This window comes from Macrobrachium nipponense, chromosome 27, assembly GCF_015104395.2.
Source record: "Macrobrachium nipponense isolate FS-2020 chromosome 27, ASM1510439v2, whole genome shotgun sequence".
In the NCBI taxonomy this organism is placed as follows: Eukaryota; Metazoa; Arthropoda; class Malacostraca; order Decapoda; family Palaemonidae; genus Macrobrachium; species Macrobrachium nipponense.
Window position 1 is genome coordinate 38,905,296 of NC_087216.1, and position 15,330 is coordinate 38,920,625.

Sequence of the window (15,330 nt, forward strand, 5' to 3'; positions counted from 1 at the left end):
AATAATTACCTTTAAAGCAAATATTCATCAACGAATTTGCGAGTAGCCATGTCCTGTAAACATCATTGATGTAAAGTTTTGGGCTAAAGGAATGGTATAAAATACAAGAATTACTATTCAGGACAAAACTGGATGATGAACATTCACCAGTTACTCTTAAGGCAATAGTTTTAACGACATCTAATGAATTAGTACCTACCCCCTGTAAACAACAGACGTAAAAACTTGGCCTAATACAAGATACAAGATTTACTTTCAGGGAAAACTATACTGGCAACTTGCAAGAGGCCTATATTAATAATAATAAAAACCACCAGCAATAATAACAATAAAAAAAATTAAAAATAAATAAATTGCCTAGCTTTTAGCCTAAAAGAATGACAAAACATTAAAATTACTTAGTGGCCATAAACAGTTTGTGAGTATTTAAACTCTGAAAACATCATTTGAGAATTTAATATTATGGCAACACTATATACCAAAGGTTACAGCAATGAGGGCTGGTAAACAAAAATCATAATGCAAAGTTTAGCCTAAAGGAATGGCGTAACAGATGAGAATTACTTTTAAGGCCTAACTATTATTATCAGCTAGCAAGGGTAAACAAAAGTTGATGAATCAACTCAATAATCACTAAACAAGAAACATCTCATCCTGAGATTCCGCTGAAGGTTACTAAATATTCGTTCCGGTGAGAATGCACATCACTGAAATCCAGTTAAATATAACCAGAAAATAATGAACAAACTACCGCCATCACTAGTGTTCATCGAACGATGACGGCAGGAACAAACCGAGCTTTCTGCTTACGGTCGTTCCTATTCTCCCGCTAGTGGTAGTAACCTACACTATGGTTTGAAGTGGTACCCAGGAAATTTTGAATTCAAGCTGCCGTATTATAAATGGAACTTATAGCTATGTAATTACTTGGTAAGTTACTTATATAAAATTGAAGAGTTAATGTTAGCTTTAATAATTTTTGTCTTGCAGTCACAACTTCAAATTGTTGCTTATTTATTCCTTTCATCATTGCCATGGAATCAGAAATGTGACATTAAGAAAGGTTAGATAAAACTAGAATAAGCCCTTGGTTCATCAGGAATAACAAATTATCTGCTAAAAGCAGACAATGACTTTAGTCACTTATTATTTTTACTGGATATTTCATATACAACCCTGTCCAAAGATGTGGAAACCAGAAAAATGGAAACACTACAGAGAAAGTACAGAGGAATAAGCTTACTTCGGTAGGCTATGAAATTTCTAGTTGGTGGTGAAGGAAGACTTTCCTGCTGAAACAAACTATGCAATACTAATAGATGTCGGATGAAATGATACTGGTAAACAGTGTAGAAGAAGATTACAGCAAAAGGCATGAACACCACATCTAAATACTTTCAGCCTTACAAACACACTAATACCTAATAACATTTGCATTTCAAAACCTTAAATCAACAAAGACATGAAACAATCTTCTTCAAACAGAATTTATTTAGAAAAATTCCAATATGTATAGTAGCTTAGTCATAGATAAATTAGTGTTGAGTAAAGCAAGATGGTGAAAAATGTTGAAAGATTCATTAATGTGCAATGGTAAGAAAAGGCTGAGATAGTATCACTTTCTAACATATTTCTTCTTAAGTCTCTCCAACTCGATTAACAATAACCTGTATCAGTTGTACGCTTCCTAGGAGCTGCTTTAATTATGTCATCAACTCGCAAAATCATCTCTGCTGCTTCGGAACCAGACATCAGGACCTGTCTCTTGACCTGGTAGCTTTCAGTAATGCCAACTTCATTCATGCATGCAATTTCTCCCAACTCCATATTCAAACCCATAGTGGATTTTCCCTCTGCATGGGCTGCCCTTAGTTCAGCAACTAGTTGAGCCGAGTCATACCCAGCATTGTCTGCAATGATGGTGGGAATCATAAGAAGGGCCCTTGCGAAGGATTCCATAGCCAAAGATTCCTTGCCTGGCACATGAGTGGCAGCATCTAGGACAGCCCGAGCCATCAGTGTTTCACTGCAACCTCCTCCAAACCCAGTACGCGTCTCCTTAACAGTCTGTGTCAATACACACAGGGCATCATGGAGTGACCTTTCAGCCTCATCAAGAATCTGGTTTGTAGCGCCCCTCAACACAACAGTGCAAGCTTCGCCAAGAGGTACTCCACTGAAGCGAATCATGCGGTCCTCACCAATAATACACTGGAAGGTGCAAATATAATCTCAGGTTGTTTGCAGTACATGGATCACATCAAAACAATGTATTCCTTCTCAAATATAATAAAAGATGGGGTTCCAGAGCAGCTTGTACTTACAACCTGATTCCTAATTCTGTTAAATCCATTACATTTACTACCACATGAAAGGAAAACCTAATATAATGATTATAATGATGATTATGCCAAATCAACTACTACTACATTGATGTGCAATGCAGAGGGCTTCTGTGCAATTCTGCCACTCAAGTCCTCCCCATACTTTCATTTGGCCAAGTTTTCCTCTAATTCACAACCTGATTCATTAAGGTCTTGGTCTCTTAACTGTGTGTGTGCCCACAATAGCCTCCCGATACCATCCATACTACTCCCCTTTTATTATTATTCAAGTTGTTTAACCATATCACTGAGCTGACTTACAGCTTTCATAGGGCTGGTCCAAAGAACTAGAATAAAAATAGCAAGTCTAGGGCTTAGGTTAAGCACAGGACCAAATATACTAGGTCATTCAGTATGATGATGAATATATTAAAATGAAATTAAAAACTGCAAAAAAAGCATATCCTTTCATACCGGACGTAAAATAAACACATTTACTCATGCATCCACACTTAAAACATAAAAAGGAACACTAAAATTCAGAAATTAATACTATGCCCTACCGAGTTGGTTAAAGACGCTGAAATAAACTCCATCTTTCAATATCATCTCATCAACATGTGGAACCAAAGTAATTTTCCCAACTTTATCATGTCATCTGTCTCATATTACTCTTTTCAAAGCTGTATTCTCAGATTGGCAAAATTCTTTACATGAAATTTCAGTCATCACAAAAGTCTTATCTGCACAGCAATATTCATAGTACTAGATATATAACGTGGGAGTATCAAAAAGCAAAGAAATAAAAATGCTAATGTATAGAATATCGGATATAACGTTGTTAATGTAATTTTGCCCTCTATGATTTCTAAATCATCATCTGCCCTAATAATCATTAAATAAATTTCAACTCAAGAGAACCAACACTGGATATTAGAGTTCCTAAACAACTAAAATTGGCAACATCTTAAAATAATTTTTTTCCTATATCGGCATTTCACCTATTTGTACATAGTTTGCATGTTTTTCTTAGCTCTAATGCAAGTCCCATCTTTCTAGGTATGTATATGATATATCTAATAGCTATTAATATTTGCATTCCATGTATTTTTTTCCTTGATAAGAAATGATTATCAACATCTTCTAAGTCTGTCAAATTTCTCGTTATTTTGATCGAAACCTTCTCTCATATCCCCAATTAGGTAAAGGTTAAACACGCCCCAACTATGCGAAGGGAAAACAGCAAAGTAGTTTTAGAATTTTCCTGACTGTGTATCTCTAATGATTTGGTTAATTATTGAGGCCTGCCGTTTCCTACTGGCTCTTACCATGGTCATTCACCAGGTGTCCAGACTTGAAGCCAAGGGGACAAGGCACTCCAATGCCCCTGATTAAGGCCAAAATTTTTCACTGTGGGTTTCACCTTTGCTCAAATGAGGTGTCCTCCTACTAGTCCGGGCCCCAAATCTATATACTACCAACTAGGACTAAAATTGCGTCAACCTACAAGGCAACAAGTGACTGCACCCTAAGCTTGGGGCCCAAGTCCAGGTACTACCAGGTGGACCTAGTGCTAACTAAGGAGCAGGAATACAACTACCTGGAGGTATTTTCCACCCAATACACACAAAATATGCACATACGTACTAAGTTTCAAATTATACAATGGGCCCATAATGAAGCTGAAAACTCACTTGAGTTGGTTTCTTCAAGAGTCAAAGCCTAAAGATGAAACTAAAATCATGCATTCATTCAATATTTAACATAAAGGCCAAAATTACCGATGGAACAAGGTGTTGCTCCTTTTAAACATATTCCAGATATTTTCCACTGACCAATCAAAAAGCATGGCGTAAAACTCAATTTTTAATTAGCAAAACTAGAATTCTGAATTAATCTATTACACCTGAAAAAGCTTCACTTACCTCTTCAATGAGATCACAATGTCCAAGTTTCACCAGTTCTGGATTATCAAAAGTTGATGTAATTTCTGCACCGGTTACTAATGCTAACCTTTCAATGCCATCAAAATCAGCATGTTCAATAGCCATGACCCCAGCATCAGCAAACAACTGCTCAGGATAATTGTAAATCAACTGTCTGAAAAGTCAAAATAAATGAAGTCAACTGTCATAAAAAACCTATTTACATTTTCATAACACATCCAAAAACTGTTTGGACTCAACAGTTATAAAATACCACCTGGCTTTTGTAAATTTCTTAAAATGAAGAGTGACAATTAAATTTCCTTTACACAATCACCACATACACAACAATCAAAACTCTTTTCCAAATTTAAAATACTTCAATATGATAAGACATTAAACTAATTTGCATTGGTCACACTTAAAGAAAATGGTATCGTACAATGCATAAGTAACCTGGAGAGGGGGTACGCTTACCTGTTAATAAATACATTTATGTCATGCTTCAGGATTTTCTGTACTTTGGCCTTCATCTTCTCCTTTTCTGCTAATTCTAATTCTGCTACCTGTGTAAAGCAATTAACAATATGGTACTTTAATTCATTAAAAGCAGATTAACTACAATAAACTAAATTATAAAGTATTAACTATAATAATGTAGCAAATTATGTAATAAATGCAGAAAAGATATACAGTTCATAGAAAAATGCATAAATACCACATATGGATTCCTATATAACACCCAGCATAACATATACCTAATTTCAAGAAGAGTTGGTAGTAATGTAATTACCTTTGCAGTAGATTCAACAGCAATCTTGGATCCAAACACTTTGATTTTGTCAGTGTCCATGGGAGTGTTAGCCACCAAAATTTTGGCATTTTCAATATGCTTCGGTTGATTTACACCAATCTTTTTCTCGAGTATAAAACCTGTCAAATGTACAAGACACTATCAGTCAAACTGGACCCTTTACAAAGAATATAATAGACTTAGTCTTTGAAGATTGGCTGTAACAGAAAAAAAAAAAAAAAAAAAAAAAAAAAAAAAAAAAAAAAAAAAAAAAAAAAAAAAAAAAAAAAAAAAAAAAAAAAAAAAAAAAAGTACGGATTAAGAAATTATGCACAAGACTAAATGTGAATACAAGTGCACAATACAGAGAGATCGGATAAAACTCATTTTACATGTAATGCCATAGATGGAAAATGCCAGTATAAATCAATTTGTGACTGTGCATATCTGGCAAGATGACTTCTTAATCAATAACAATACAGTGACAAAATGACTTGATTCAGGCACAACAGGCTAATATGGGGAATTTTGACCTCCAACAAGAGATGTAGGTCATTAACCATAATACTACTGGATCAAATTCTAAATTCAAATGTTGGCAGCCATCTCCCACTGTATAACTATTCTCATTAAAAAAAGCATTGTTTGCTCTGTAAAAATCAGTGAATCATCAGCAGAAAAATATTATTCAGGTGAGGAATTTTTTCTCTCTTTTTTTCATGTCATTACCAAGTATGCAAGTTACCTTCATCCAAAAAGGAGTCTCCCAATGTGCCACCCTGCTTTTTGATGATTTGAATTGCGTCTAAATTGCCAGATCCCTTTAATCGTAAAACTGCATCAACGGCCAAATTGGAAAAGAATTCTTTTTGTTGTGATAGGATCTTTGAGCTGAGAGTAGTTTTGGCTATCTGAAATGGGACACAAAATTATTGTAAACAAGGCAACAAATAAAAATCAGAACAATATTTGAACAGTTCACTCCAACTGTAAAATAATAGCAGACAAGTAATTTGTAATATTACAAAAATTTTTAAATATTACACACACACTGACTACCAGAAACAAAATCCCTCAAAGACAAGGGGGCTAACATATAAAAACTGGCAATTTATGAAGTTATTTTCCTGTTTTTTCTATCTATCTATCTATATATATATATATATATATATATATATTATATAGTTATATATATATATATATATATATATATATATATATATATATATATATATATATATATATATATATATATATATATATATATATATATATATATACAAATAAGCCTTGCCAATTCCACCCAGTCTTTGTTTACATTCTAACCACCACACTGCTGCAATCTAGTGGTCTATGACGTCACAACACAACACGACTTCAACACATTCCCAAGACATCCTATAAAATTAAACATATGTTTCTCATACATTGAACATGAACAACGCCTACACTTCACCAATGCAGAACACAAAAACAAAACAATACTGACCAAACTTTAAAACTGATATAAATCAGGTATCTCCATGAGCTTAGCAAGATGGGTGTTTGTTGGTTGGGCTCTTACAGACACCACGACTGTGTCAATCATCATACCTAGGATGTCTACTGCTTGAAGATCAGGTCCGACATCTCGCAATTAACCAAAATTCCCAGACCATAGCAAAAGCCAGAATGTAATCCCTGTCCCAACTTATTTTCTGTTCTGAAGCACTATTATAAGCTTTAAAGTACTATTATTAGCAGAGCAAATCAAAGTGCAACATCTGGGGGCATTCACTAGACAAAAGCATAATGCATAAAATGGTAAACCACCACTCTACACATGAAGCAAAGGTACTTCTGTGGTGTTTCCATGTTGAACACCGCTTGGAGTACAAAACCATTCAAAGGGGAGAGTTCAATCACTGACCTCCAGTCTTCTGTTACTTTTGCTACTAAAAAAATATGACAAAAAGGACAGGCTCACACAGCTCACAGCCATGCCACAAAAAAATGTGGAGAAACCCACACTGGCTACAAACAGCAGTGGCAACTATCATGATGTATGGCTTATACCACCCACAAATTTTTCTGATGCAATTTTCTGTCATTTTATAATGGTTATGAATTAATGAATAATATCTATCCATATAATAATGATTTTACTTCTAGTGACTGCAAGGCATTCCTCAACTATACTCAGTTCCCCCCCCCCCCCCCCCCCCCCCCCCCCCCCCCCCCCCCCCCCCCCCCACCCCCCCCCCCCCCCCCCCCCCCCCCCCCCCCCCCCCCCCCCCCCCCCAGGAGCATTTGCACTCACTCGCAGGGGTGCCCTTTTAGCTTGGAAAGTTTCCTACTGGCCGATTGGTTGCAAGTATTTTGTCCAAATAGCATTGTTTTCAAATAATTACTAAGAAATGTGAATCGAAACTTATATACTAACCTAAATTTCTCCCTCAGATCTATGTTTTGTCAATAAATAATGTTAATAAATAAAGAGATTATAAAGTTTTGTGATGTTAAGTCTAAATTCAATAACAGCACCCGCCGAAGTCAATGACAGGAGCTTGTTTTTGGATGCACGCTGCAAATTTTTTTTTACTTTCACATATTTTAACACCAATTGGGACAAATTACACTAAGCATAAGAAAAAAGGTTATTATAAACTTTCTTTGAATACCAGAATCTACTAAAAACACGGAATTAATAAAAGTTGCTATTGGTGAAAACTTTCGGGGAGGTAAAAGGAATAGCCTCTGGTGGCCTAGCGGGAAAAGTATCCCAGCTCCTGAAGGTACTTTTAAGTATAGTGCATAAAAGAATTTTATGTGGGTAGTCTTCCTTTTCTCCCTGACCTTACTCTTTGAAAAGAGCAGCTATGTCCCCAGACCAACAAATTAGATAGGGCAAGACTGCTCCTGTTAGAGAGATATGACTGGCAATAAGGCTCCTTATGCTATCATAACTCTTCAAGAACAGGTTGGCTTTAAGTTAAGAAGGGGGGGGGGGGGGGGGGGGTTGTCTTTCTTTCCCAAGTAACACAACAATGTATGACATGGTATTTCTGCCCACAGTCAATCTACCTGAGCACGCTTATCAGCCTGCAGACCAATAAGCATACCTGTTAGGGGAGGTCTCTACTACCTCCAGAAAGTTAGGTTGGGTCAGCAACTTGACAGACCTACTGGATGCTTGAGAATTTTCTGGATCAAAGATCAAACTGTCCACCTTAAAGAAAGTGAATGAGGCTTCATCTCTCTTAAAAGCTGAACCAAGCCCATTCCTTCTATGGATCAGTTCTATTACTTTGCTTGCAAGGACTCCACTTGCAATGGCCTGACCTCTACAGGACAGGCTGACACCTCTGCTACAGCTGAGGATAGACAGTTGATACCTAGAATTGCATCCACCCTGGTGAATAGCCTATGGCCCTGCCAAGACCCAAATGTAGAATCAACATCATAAGTTGAGACAGGAAACTGCATGCCATCACTTTTGTTGCCCTAGTGCACACAGCAAAAAAGAAAATCCAGGCTGGACCCTCATAGGCAAGCACTATCTGTCTCATGTCAACCTGTCCCTAGGTGTACATGGGGCGATGTAAAATGTGGCAGTAAGCAGTCTACAGGGTGGCATGGCACACACTGATGACCTAGCTGGAAAAGTACTGAGCACTGAACCTCTTAGCCTTTGGCAAATCAATCTGGGATGCCCACCTTAGGCCACAAGTCTAATAAAACTTACTTGTTCCCACTGTACATGATGGGGTAAAAGAAACAGGAACAATTGGGACCCTGGGAGATACTAATGCAAGATAGAAATGAGAAGAGCAGATATCGAAGGTATATTAGCCTAGGAAGACACTGATGATATCCTCTTTGCTTTAATCCTTCTTAAGGGGAGCACTGATGCCATAAGGCCCCATTATATAGTAAATGACTGTTTTTACCTTATGATTGAAGGGATATGCTTCAATTTTTTTACCACTTATTCTACAATACAACTAATGGTGAAAATTCTCATACGATTAATTTAGAAATTTGACCTCTAACTTAATTTGTTTTGCAGTTGAAACCTTTGTCATTCACAGTGCTGTATAAACAATGAATGAGATTTTCCATGAACCAACCTAAGCATTATTTTTAGCAATAACAATTCAAGATATGTATACAGCATCTACACGTAAAAGTCCAAAAGTGTGTACTTTAACTCAAAATTGACCTTATCTAGGATTATTCACAGAATATTTTTTTTTTAGGTTTTTAACAATTTATCGTTCACAGTGCCATAAAAGCGATGAACAAAAATTATCAATGAACCAGTCTAAAAATTTTCTGAGCAATAACATTTCAAGGTGGTTATCTACATATATAACAGTCCAAAACAGTGTATAATTTCCTTAACCCTATCCAGAATTACTCATACAGATTTTTTTTTTTTTTTTTTTTTTACAAATATTTTTACAATTTGTGGTTCACAGTACCATACAAGCAATGAAATGCTATACAAGAAATGAACAAAATTGTCAATATGAAAAAGAAAAGAAAAGAAAAGAAAAAAAAATTGCATTATCACTTCAGCATATGTTTATTTAGACATAAAACAGCTGAACACTCCTGGATACTGACACTATATACGAGTGCATAAGCAGTTACCAAAAGCCCCTCACAAATGAGAACACCAATTCTGTATTAGATGACTAGCCATATAAAGACTAGACTATATAGTTAATATGGTTACATGAAGCAGGCAGACTGTACTAAGAATAAAGACAGCTATCTAGCATAAAACGTAGCAGTAGCCAGCCAAGACTTGTATGAATGTCAAGAAGATGAAGGAAATAAAAGGGGAGAGATGGGCATCCTGACAAAAAGGGGGCAGTGTGTGAATATACAAGTTTTATATCAACTACACCAAGGAAAAAATTTATGCAGTTTATAATGATGATGATCCTCTATGACATGCTTTCATTGGGGTAAAAACAAACAACATAACCTGAATCCTTTAACCATTCTTTGAAACCTCAGCTGTGGAAATTGTCAAACAAACTGTGTAACAAGGGTGCAACTGTCATTAGAAGTTTTTTTTATTTTTGTAATGAACTAGGAAACAATTTTCCCCAGGATAAAAGTGCATTTTTGTTACAAGGAAACCAGATATTGCACATGTAAGAATAAATTTTCATGCACATAAATTTTGAAATGCAGTTACATCCAAGTTACATTTCAATATGTAAAGTAATTAAAACTTCATGAAATTTAATTGAATAATGTCATACACATCTGAGAAAATCCATAAGTTCAGAAGATGAGCACAACTAACCTTCAAGAGATCTTCTCTGAATTTTGCTGGATCAGAAGAATTATCTTGGGCTGATTTTGTTAATGCTTCACGGGCAACATCAGTAGCTCGGCGATAACCAGCAATGATGGTCTGTGGGTGCAATCGCATGGCAACTAACTTTTCTGCTTCTCTCAAGAGTTCAGAAGCCAGAACAACAACAGATGTAGTTCCATCACCCACCTGAAAGAACATCAAACCAGCTTATATTTAGTCAGGAAACATCAATTATTGCTAACAGACATGTGAAAGGGAAAATATGAATTTAACACAAATACCACAGACCTGTAACTAAAAAAAATATGGGAAAAGTTGGATGCTGTTCAAGGACTCCTGCTATTAAACTGTTGAAAGTTAAAACTTACATAAAAATGTATTCATGATTTTACATTGGATTTTCTAAAACCTGTAGAACAAAATATGAATGTAAGGAAGGCTTACCTCATCATCCTGTGTTTTACTTATGTCCACTAGAATCTTTGCAGCTGGATTATCAACACCAATGTTCCTTAGAATTGTAGCACCATCATTTGTGACCTCAATCTGACCTGTGATGATCAAAGTTACAATACATAAAATGATTTTACCCTAAAATGTACACTGAATTTTAACATTTTTATTTTCTTGATAAAATCAAGTTAAATATATGCTTAACAAGTAATTACATAGCTATAGGTTTTCAACCATGGCAGCCTAAAAATTCAAAATTTGTGGTAGTGCTTCAATTGTTTTGTGTAGGTGACAAACAATGCACACTTTTGGGGAAGAAGAGGAACAACATAGCGAAGGGCTCACACTATTTGTACCCTGATGTCCATGCGAGGGGTGGAGGGAGGGCTCCAATTCTGTAATTAATTGGTATTATTAAATGAAACTTAATTTTATCATGAAAAATGACATTGTTATGATACAATAAGTTTCATACATACTTACCTGGCAGATATATACATAGCTATCGACTCCGTCGTTCCCGACAGAATTTCAAATTTCGCGGCACTCGCTACAGGTAGGTCAGGTGATCTACCGCCCTGCTCTGGGTGGCAGGGCTAGGAACTATTCCCGTTTTCTAATCATAATCTCTCTTCCACCTGTCTCCTGCGGGGAGGCTGGGTGGGTCTTCAATTGTATATATCTGCCAGGTAAGTATGTATGAAACTTTATTGTATCATAACAATGTCATTTTCATACATTCAACTTACCTGTCAGATATATACATAGCTGATTGACACCCTTTGGTGGAGGGCAAGAGACAGCTAACTAACTGACTAGACAGGTAAACAACATATGTTGTAGGTATTAATAAACCTTAGTTCCTACCTTTTTAGATGGAAGACTTCGTGGCTACTGCCCAGGAGTCTGCTTCATCTCAAGAGCCTTAGCGAGATAGTGATCTGTGGCCAAGAGTTCTTGTGGATCTGTCGATGGGGTCTCTTCCACTTACTCGACAGAATCCTAACTGGCGTTTGTCAATGGGAGCACATCCGCTTATATGACAACACGCACTAATTTAAGGAGCACACAACCAATCCCGATCACCCGATCCTAACCCGTGTTAGTTCTAAGATTGCCTAGAGTTATCCCCAAACTCTTTGCAAGCAACCACAAACTCGAAACTCATACATACAAAAATAACGAAATTTTTGTACCCCTCTAATAGTCCGATGTCACTCGATTTGTTTTTTCAAATGAAGAGAAGTGAAGGCCGCCTGTGCGACAACTGACACTCCCATACACCGAAAACCCGAGAACACATCCGACAAGAGGGTTACGTACATAATTTTAAGGATTGGTGCTTTCTCCTTTACCCAGAACCGTTTGTGCTGACACAAACGGACCTAACGAAAAACATTTATCATACGTCACTCGCACGTCTTTTAAATAATGGGATGCAAACACAGAGTTGCATCTCCAATAAGTTGTGTCCAAAATGTTCTTTAGTGACATATTTCTTTGGAACGCCACCGAGGTTGCGATTGCTCTAACTTCGTGGGCTCCCACTCTTAGGAGATTAAACGAATCATCTGGACACTTCTTATGAGCTTCTGTGATAACACTTCTCACAAAGAAGGCTAATGCGTTCTTGGACATTGCTCTCTTGGGGTCTTTCACTGAGCACCAAAGACTTTTCTGCGAACCCCCCAACTGCTTCTTCCTGTCCAGATAAAATTTTAGAGCTCTAACTGGGCACAGGGATCTTTCTGCCTCTCTGCCCACCAAGCTAGAAAGTCCTTTAACTTCGAAGCTCCTGGGCCAGGGATTCGAAGGGTTTTCATTTTTGGCCAGAAAAAGGGACTGAAATGAACAAATTGCGGAGTCTCCTTTGAAGCCAACTCTTGATTCAAGGGCGTGCAACTCACTGATTCTTTTTGCCGTTGCAAGAGAGATCAGAAACAAACACTTTCTAGTGATATTACGGAACGAAGCAGTGTGAAGTGGTTCGAATTCATCTGATGAAAGAAATTTAAGAACTACATCTAAGTTCCAGCTTGGAACCTTAGGTACAAGTGATTTAGATGTTTCGAATGAACGAATGAGGTCGTGCAAATCCTTGTCATTCGTTAGATCTAATCCTCTGTTTCTAAAGACTGCTGAGAGCATACTCCTGTACCCCTTAATAGTCGGTACCGAGAGATGCGACTTTTGTCTAAGAAACAGAAGGAAATCTGCAATTTCGGTCACAGAGGTACTGGAAGAGGACAGCTTCTTCGACCTACACCAGTTTCTGAAAACTTCCCACTTCGATTGGTACACTCGTCTCGTAGATGATCTGCGGGCTCTAGCAATTGCATTTGCTGCCTGGCGAGAAAACCCCCTCGCTCTGACGAGTCTTTCGATAGTCGAAAGGCAGTCAGAGCAAGAGCGGGTAGATTTTGATGGTACCTCTCGAAGTGGGGTTGTTTGAGCAGATCTATTCTGTTTGGAAGAGATCTGGGGAAGTCCACTGTCCATTCCATCACCTCTGTGAACCAGATTTGAGCTGGCCAATACGGAGCGATCAGAGTCATCTTGGTTCCTTCGGTATGCCACGAATTTTCTGACTACTTCCCCCAGAATCTTGAACGGGGGAAAAGCGTAAACGTCTATTCCTGACCAGTCCAGGAGAAAGGCGTCTGTTGCATAAGCCCGGGGATCCTCCACCAGGGCACAAAATGTATCTATCCTTTTGGAGAGGAATGTGGCGAAAAGATCTATTTGAGGCTTCCCCCAAAGGCGCCACAGGCTCTGACAGACTTCTGAGTGGAGTGTCCATTCTGTGGGAAGGACCTGGAATCTCCTGCTCAGTCTGTCCGCTCTCACATTCCTCTCCCCTTGAACAAACCTTGTTAGAAGAATTACCTTCCTTTGGTTCGCCCAAATCAGTAGATCCCGTGCCAGCTCGTACAGAGCAAAAGAGTGCGTCCCTCCTTGCTTCTTGACATAAGCCAGAGCTGTCGTATTGTCCGAATTTATCTGCACGACTTTGCCTCTGACTAAGTGTTCGAAGCTCTTTAGCGCCAGGTGAATTGCTAAGAGCTCTTTGCAATTTATGTGCCATGACACCTGTTCTGCCGACCAGGTGCCTGACACTTCTCTGGGTCCCCAATGTTGCACCCCAGCCCGCCTCCGAGGCGTCTGAAAACAATGTCAGGCTTGGGTTCCGTACTTGCAGGGACACTCCTTTGTTTTCCTTTAGTGGAAGCAACCACCACTTCAAATGATGTTTTATTTCTTCCGATATTGGAAAACGTATCCGATAGCTGACCTGTCTTCCAACTCCAACTTCTTCTTAGGAAGAACTGAAGCGGTCGAAGATGTAATCTCCCTAGGAGAAAGAACTGTTCGAGCGAGGAAAGGGTTCCCAGAAGGCTCAGCCATTCCCTCGCCGAAGTGTGCTCTTTCCCTAGAAAGTTCGATACTGTGGCACAGCCTTTCTTTAGTCTCTCTTGCGATGGAAAAGCTCGAAAACCCCGAGAATCCATCTGAATCCCCAGATAAACCACGTTCTGGCTGGGGATCATCTGAGACTTCTCGAGGTTCACGATCAGTCCCAAAGACTTTGTCAACTCCAGTGTTATTAACAGGTCCTCCAAACACTGCTTTTGAGACCTGGCTCTGATGAGCCAGTCGTCCAGGTACATTGAGACATTTATCCCTTTCAAGTGTAGGTGTCTCGCTATATTTTTCATCACGTCTGTGAAGACTTGAGGAGCCGTGGACAGGCCGAAACACAGGGCCCTGAACTGATAATTTCTGCCTTCGAACATAAATCGAAGGTACTTCCTCGACGAATGGTGGATCGGGATGTGGAAGTATGCGTCCTGAAGGTCTATGGACACCATCCAATCCCCTTGCCGTAGTGCTGCAAGGACTGAGGCAGACGTTTCCATGCTGAACTTCTGTTGTTCGACAAATTTGTTCAGCGCACTTACGTCCAGTACCGGTCTCCATCCCCCCGAGGCTTTTGTTACAAGGAACAAGCGGTTGTAAAACCCCGGGGAGTTGCAATCCAGTACAAGTTCTATTGCCCTTTTTTCCCACATCTGTTCCACCATTTGACGAAGAGTGTCCGTCATCATCTGGTCCCTGTACCTGGCGGACAATTCCCTCGGAGATGTTGTCAAGGGAGGAATGTCCTTGAATGGGATGCGATACCCCTTCTTGATAATCGACATTGTCCAAGTGTTGGCTCCTAAGTCTTCCCAGGCTTTCGCAAAATACTGTAGCCTGGCTCCTACGGGTGTCTGGAGGACAGAACTCTCACTTCCCTTTCTTAAAGGCACGGAAGGAAGACCTGCCCCTCTTATCGGTTGACTTCCTTCTGGCGATCGGTCTAGTTGGAAGACCTCCTCGAAAGGGCTGTTTCTGAGCTGGGCGAGCCACTTTCTTCTCCTCACTAGCCACAGGCCTACTCTTCCTTGATGATTGTCTAAGGAGATCCTGGGTGGCCTTCTCCGTCAGAGAATGCGCGATGTCCTTCACCAACTGCGA

The 15,330-nt window shown here is 38.8% G+C and overlaps 1 protein-coding gene across 2 annotated transcripts in view; it reads right to left on the reverse strand.

Moving 5' to 3' along the window:
- Nucleotides 1–1,473: 1,473 nt before the first annotated feature.
- Nucleotides 1,474–15,330, reverse strand: part of LOC135201037 (T-complex protein 1 subunit beta-like) — a 48,047-nt gene continuing 34,190 nt past the window's right edge. For both annotated transcript variants that reach the window (XM_064229883.1, XM_064229884.1), the window contains exons 3-9: nt 10,804–10,910; nt 10,345–10,545; nt 5,788–5,953; nt 5,043–5,182; nt 4,727–4,815; nt 4,250–4,424; nt 1,474–2,211 (exon numbers count right to left, since the gene is read on the reverse strand). In XM_064229883.1, coding sequence (XP_064085953.1) covers nt 1,657–2,211; nt 4,250–4,424; nt 4,727–4,815; nt 5,043–5,182; nt 5,788–5,953; nt 10,345–10,545; nt 10,804–10,910 — 1,433 coding nt within the window. In that variant the 3' untranslated portion in view covers nt 1,474–1,656. The remainder of the gene's footprint in view (nt 2,212–4,249; nt 4,425–4,726; nt 4,816–5,042; nt 5,183–5,787; nt 5,954–10,344; nt 10,546–10,803; nt 10,911–15,330) is intronic.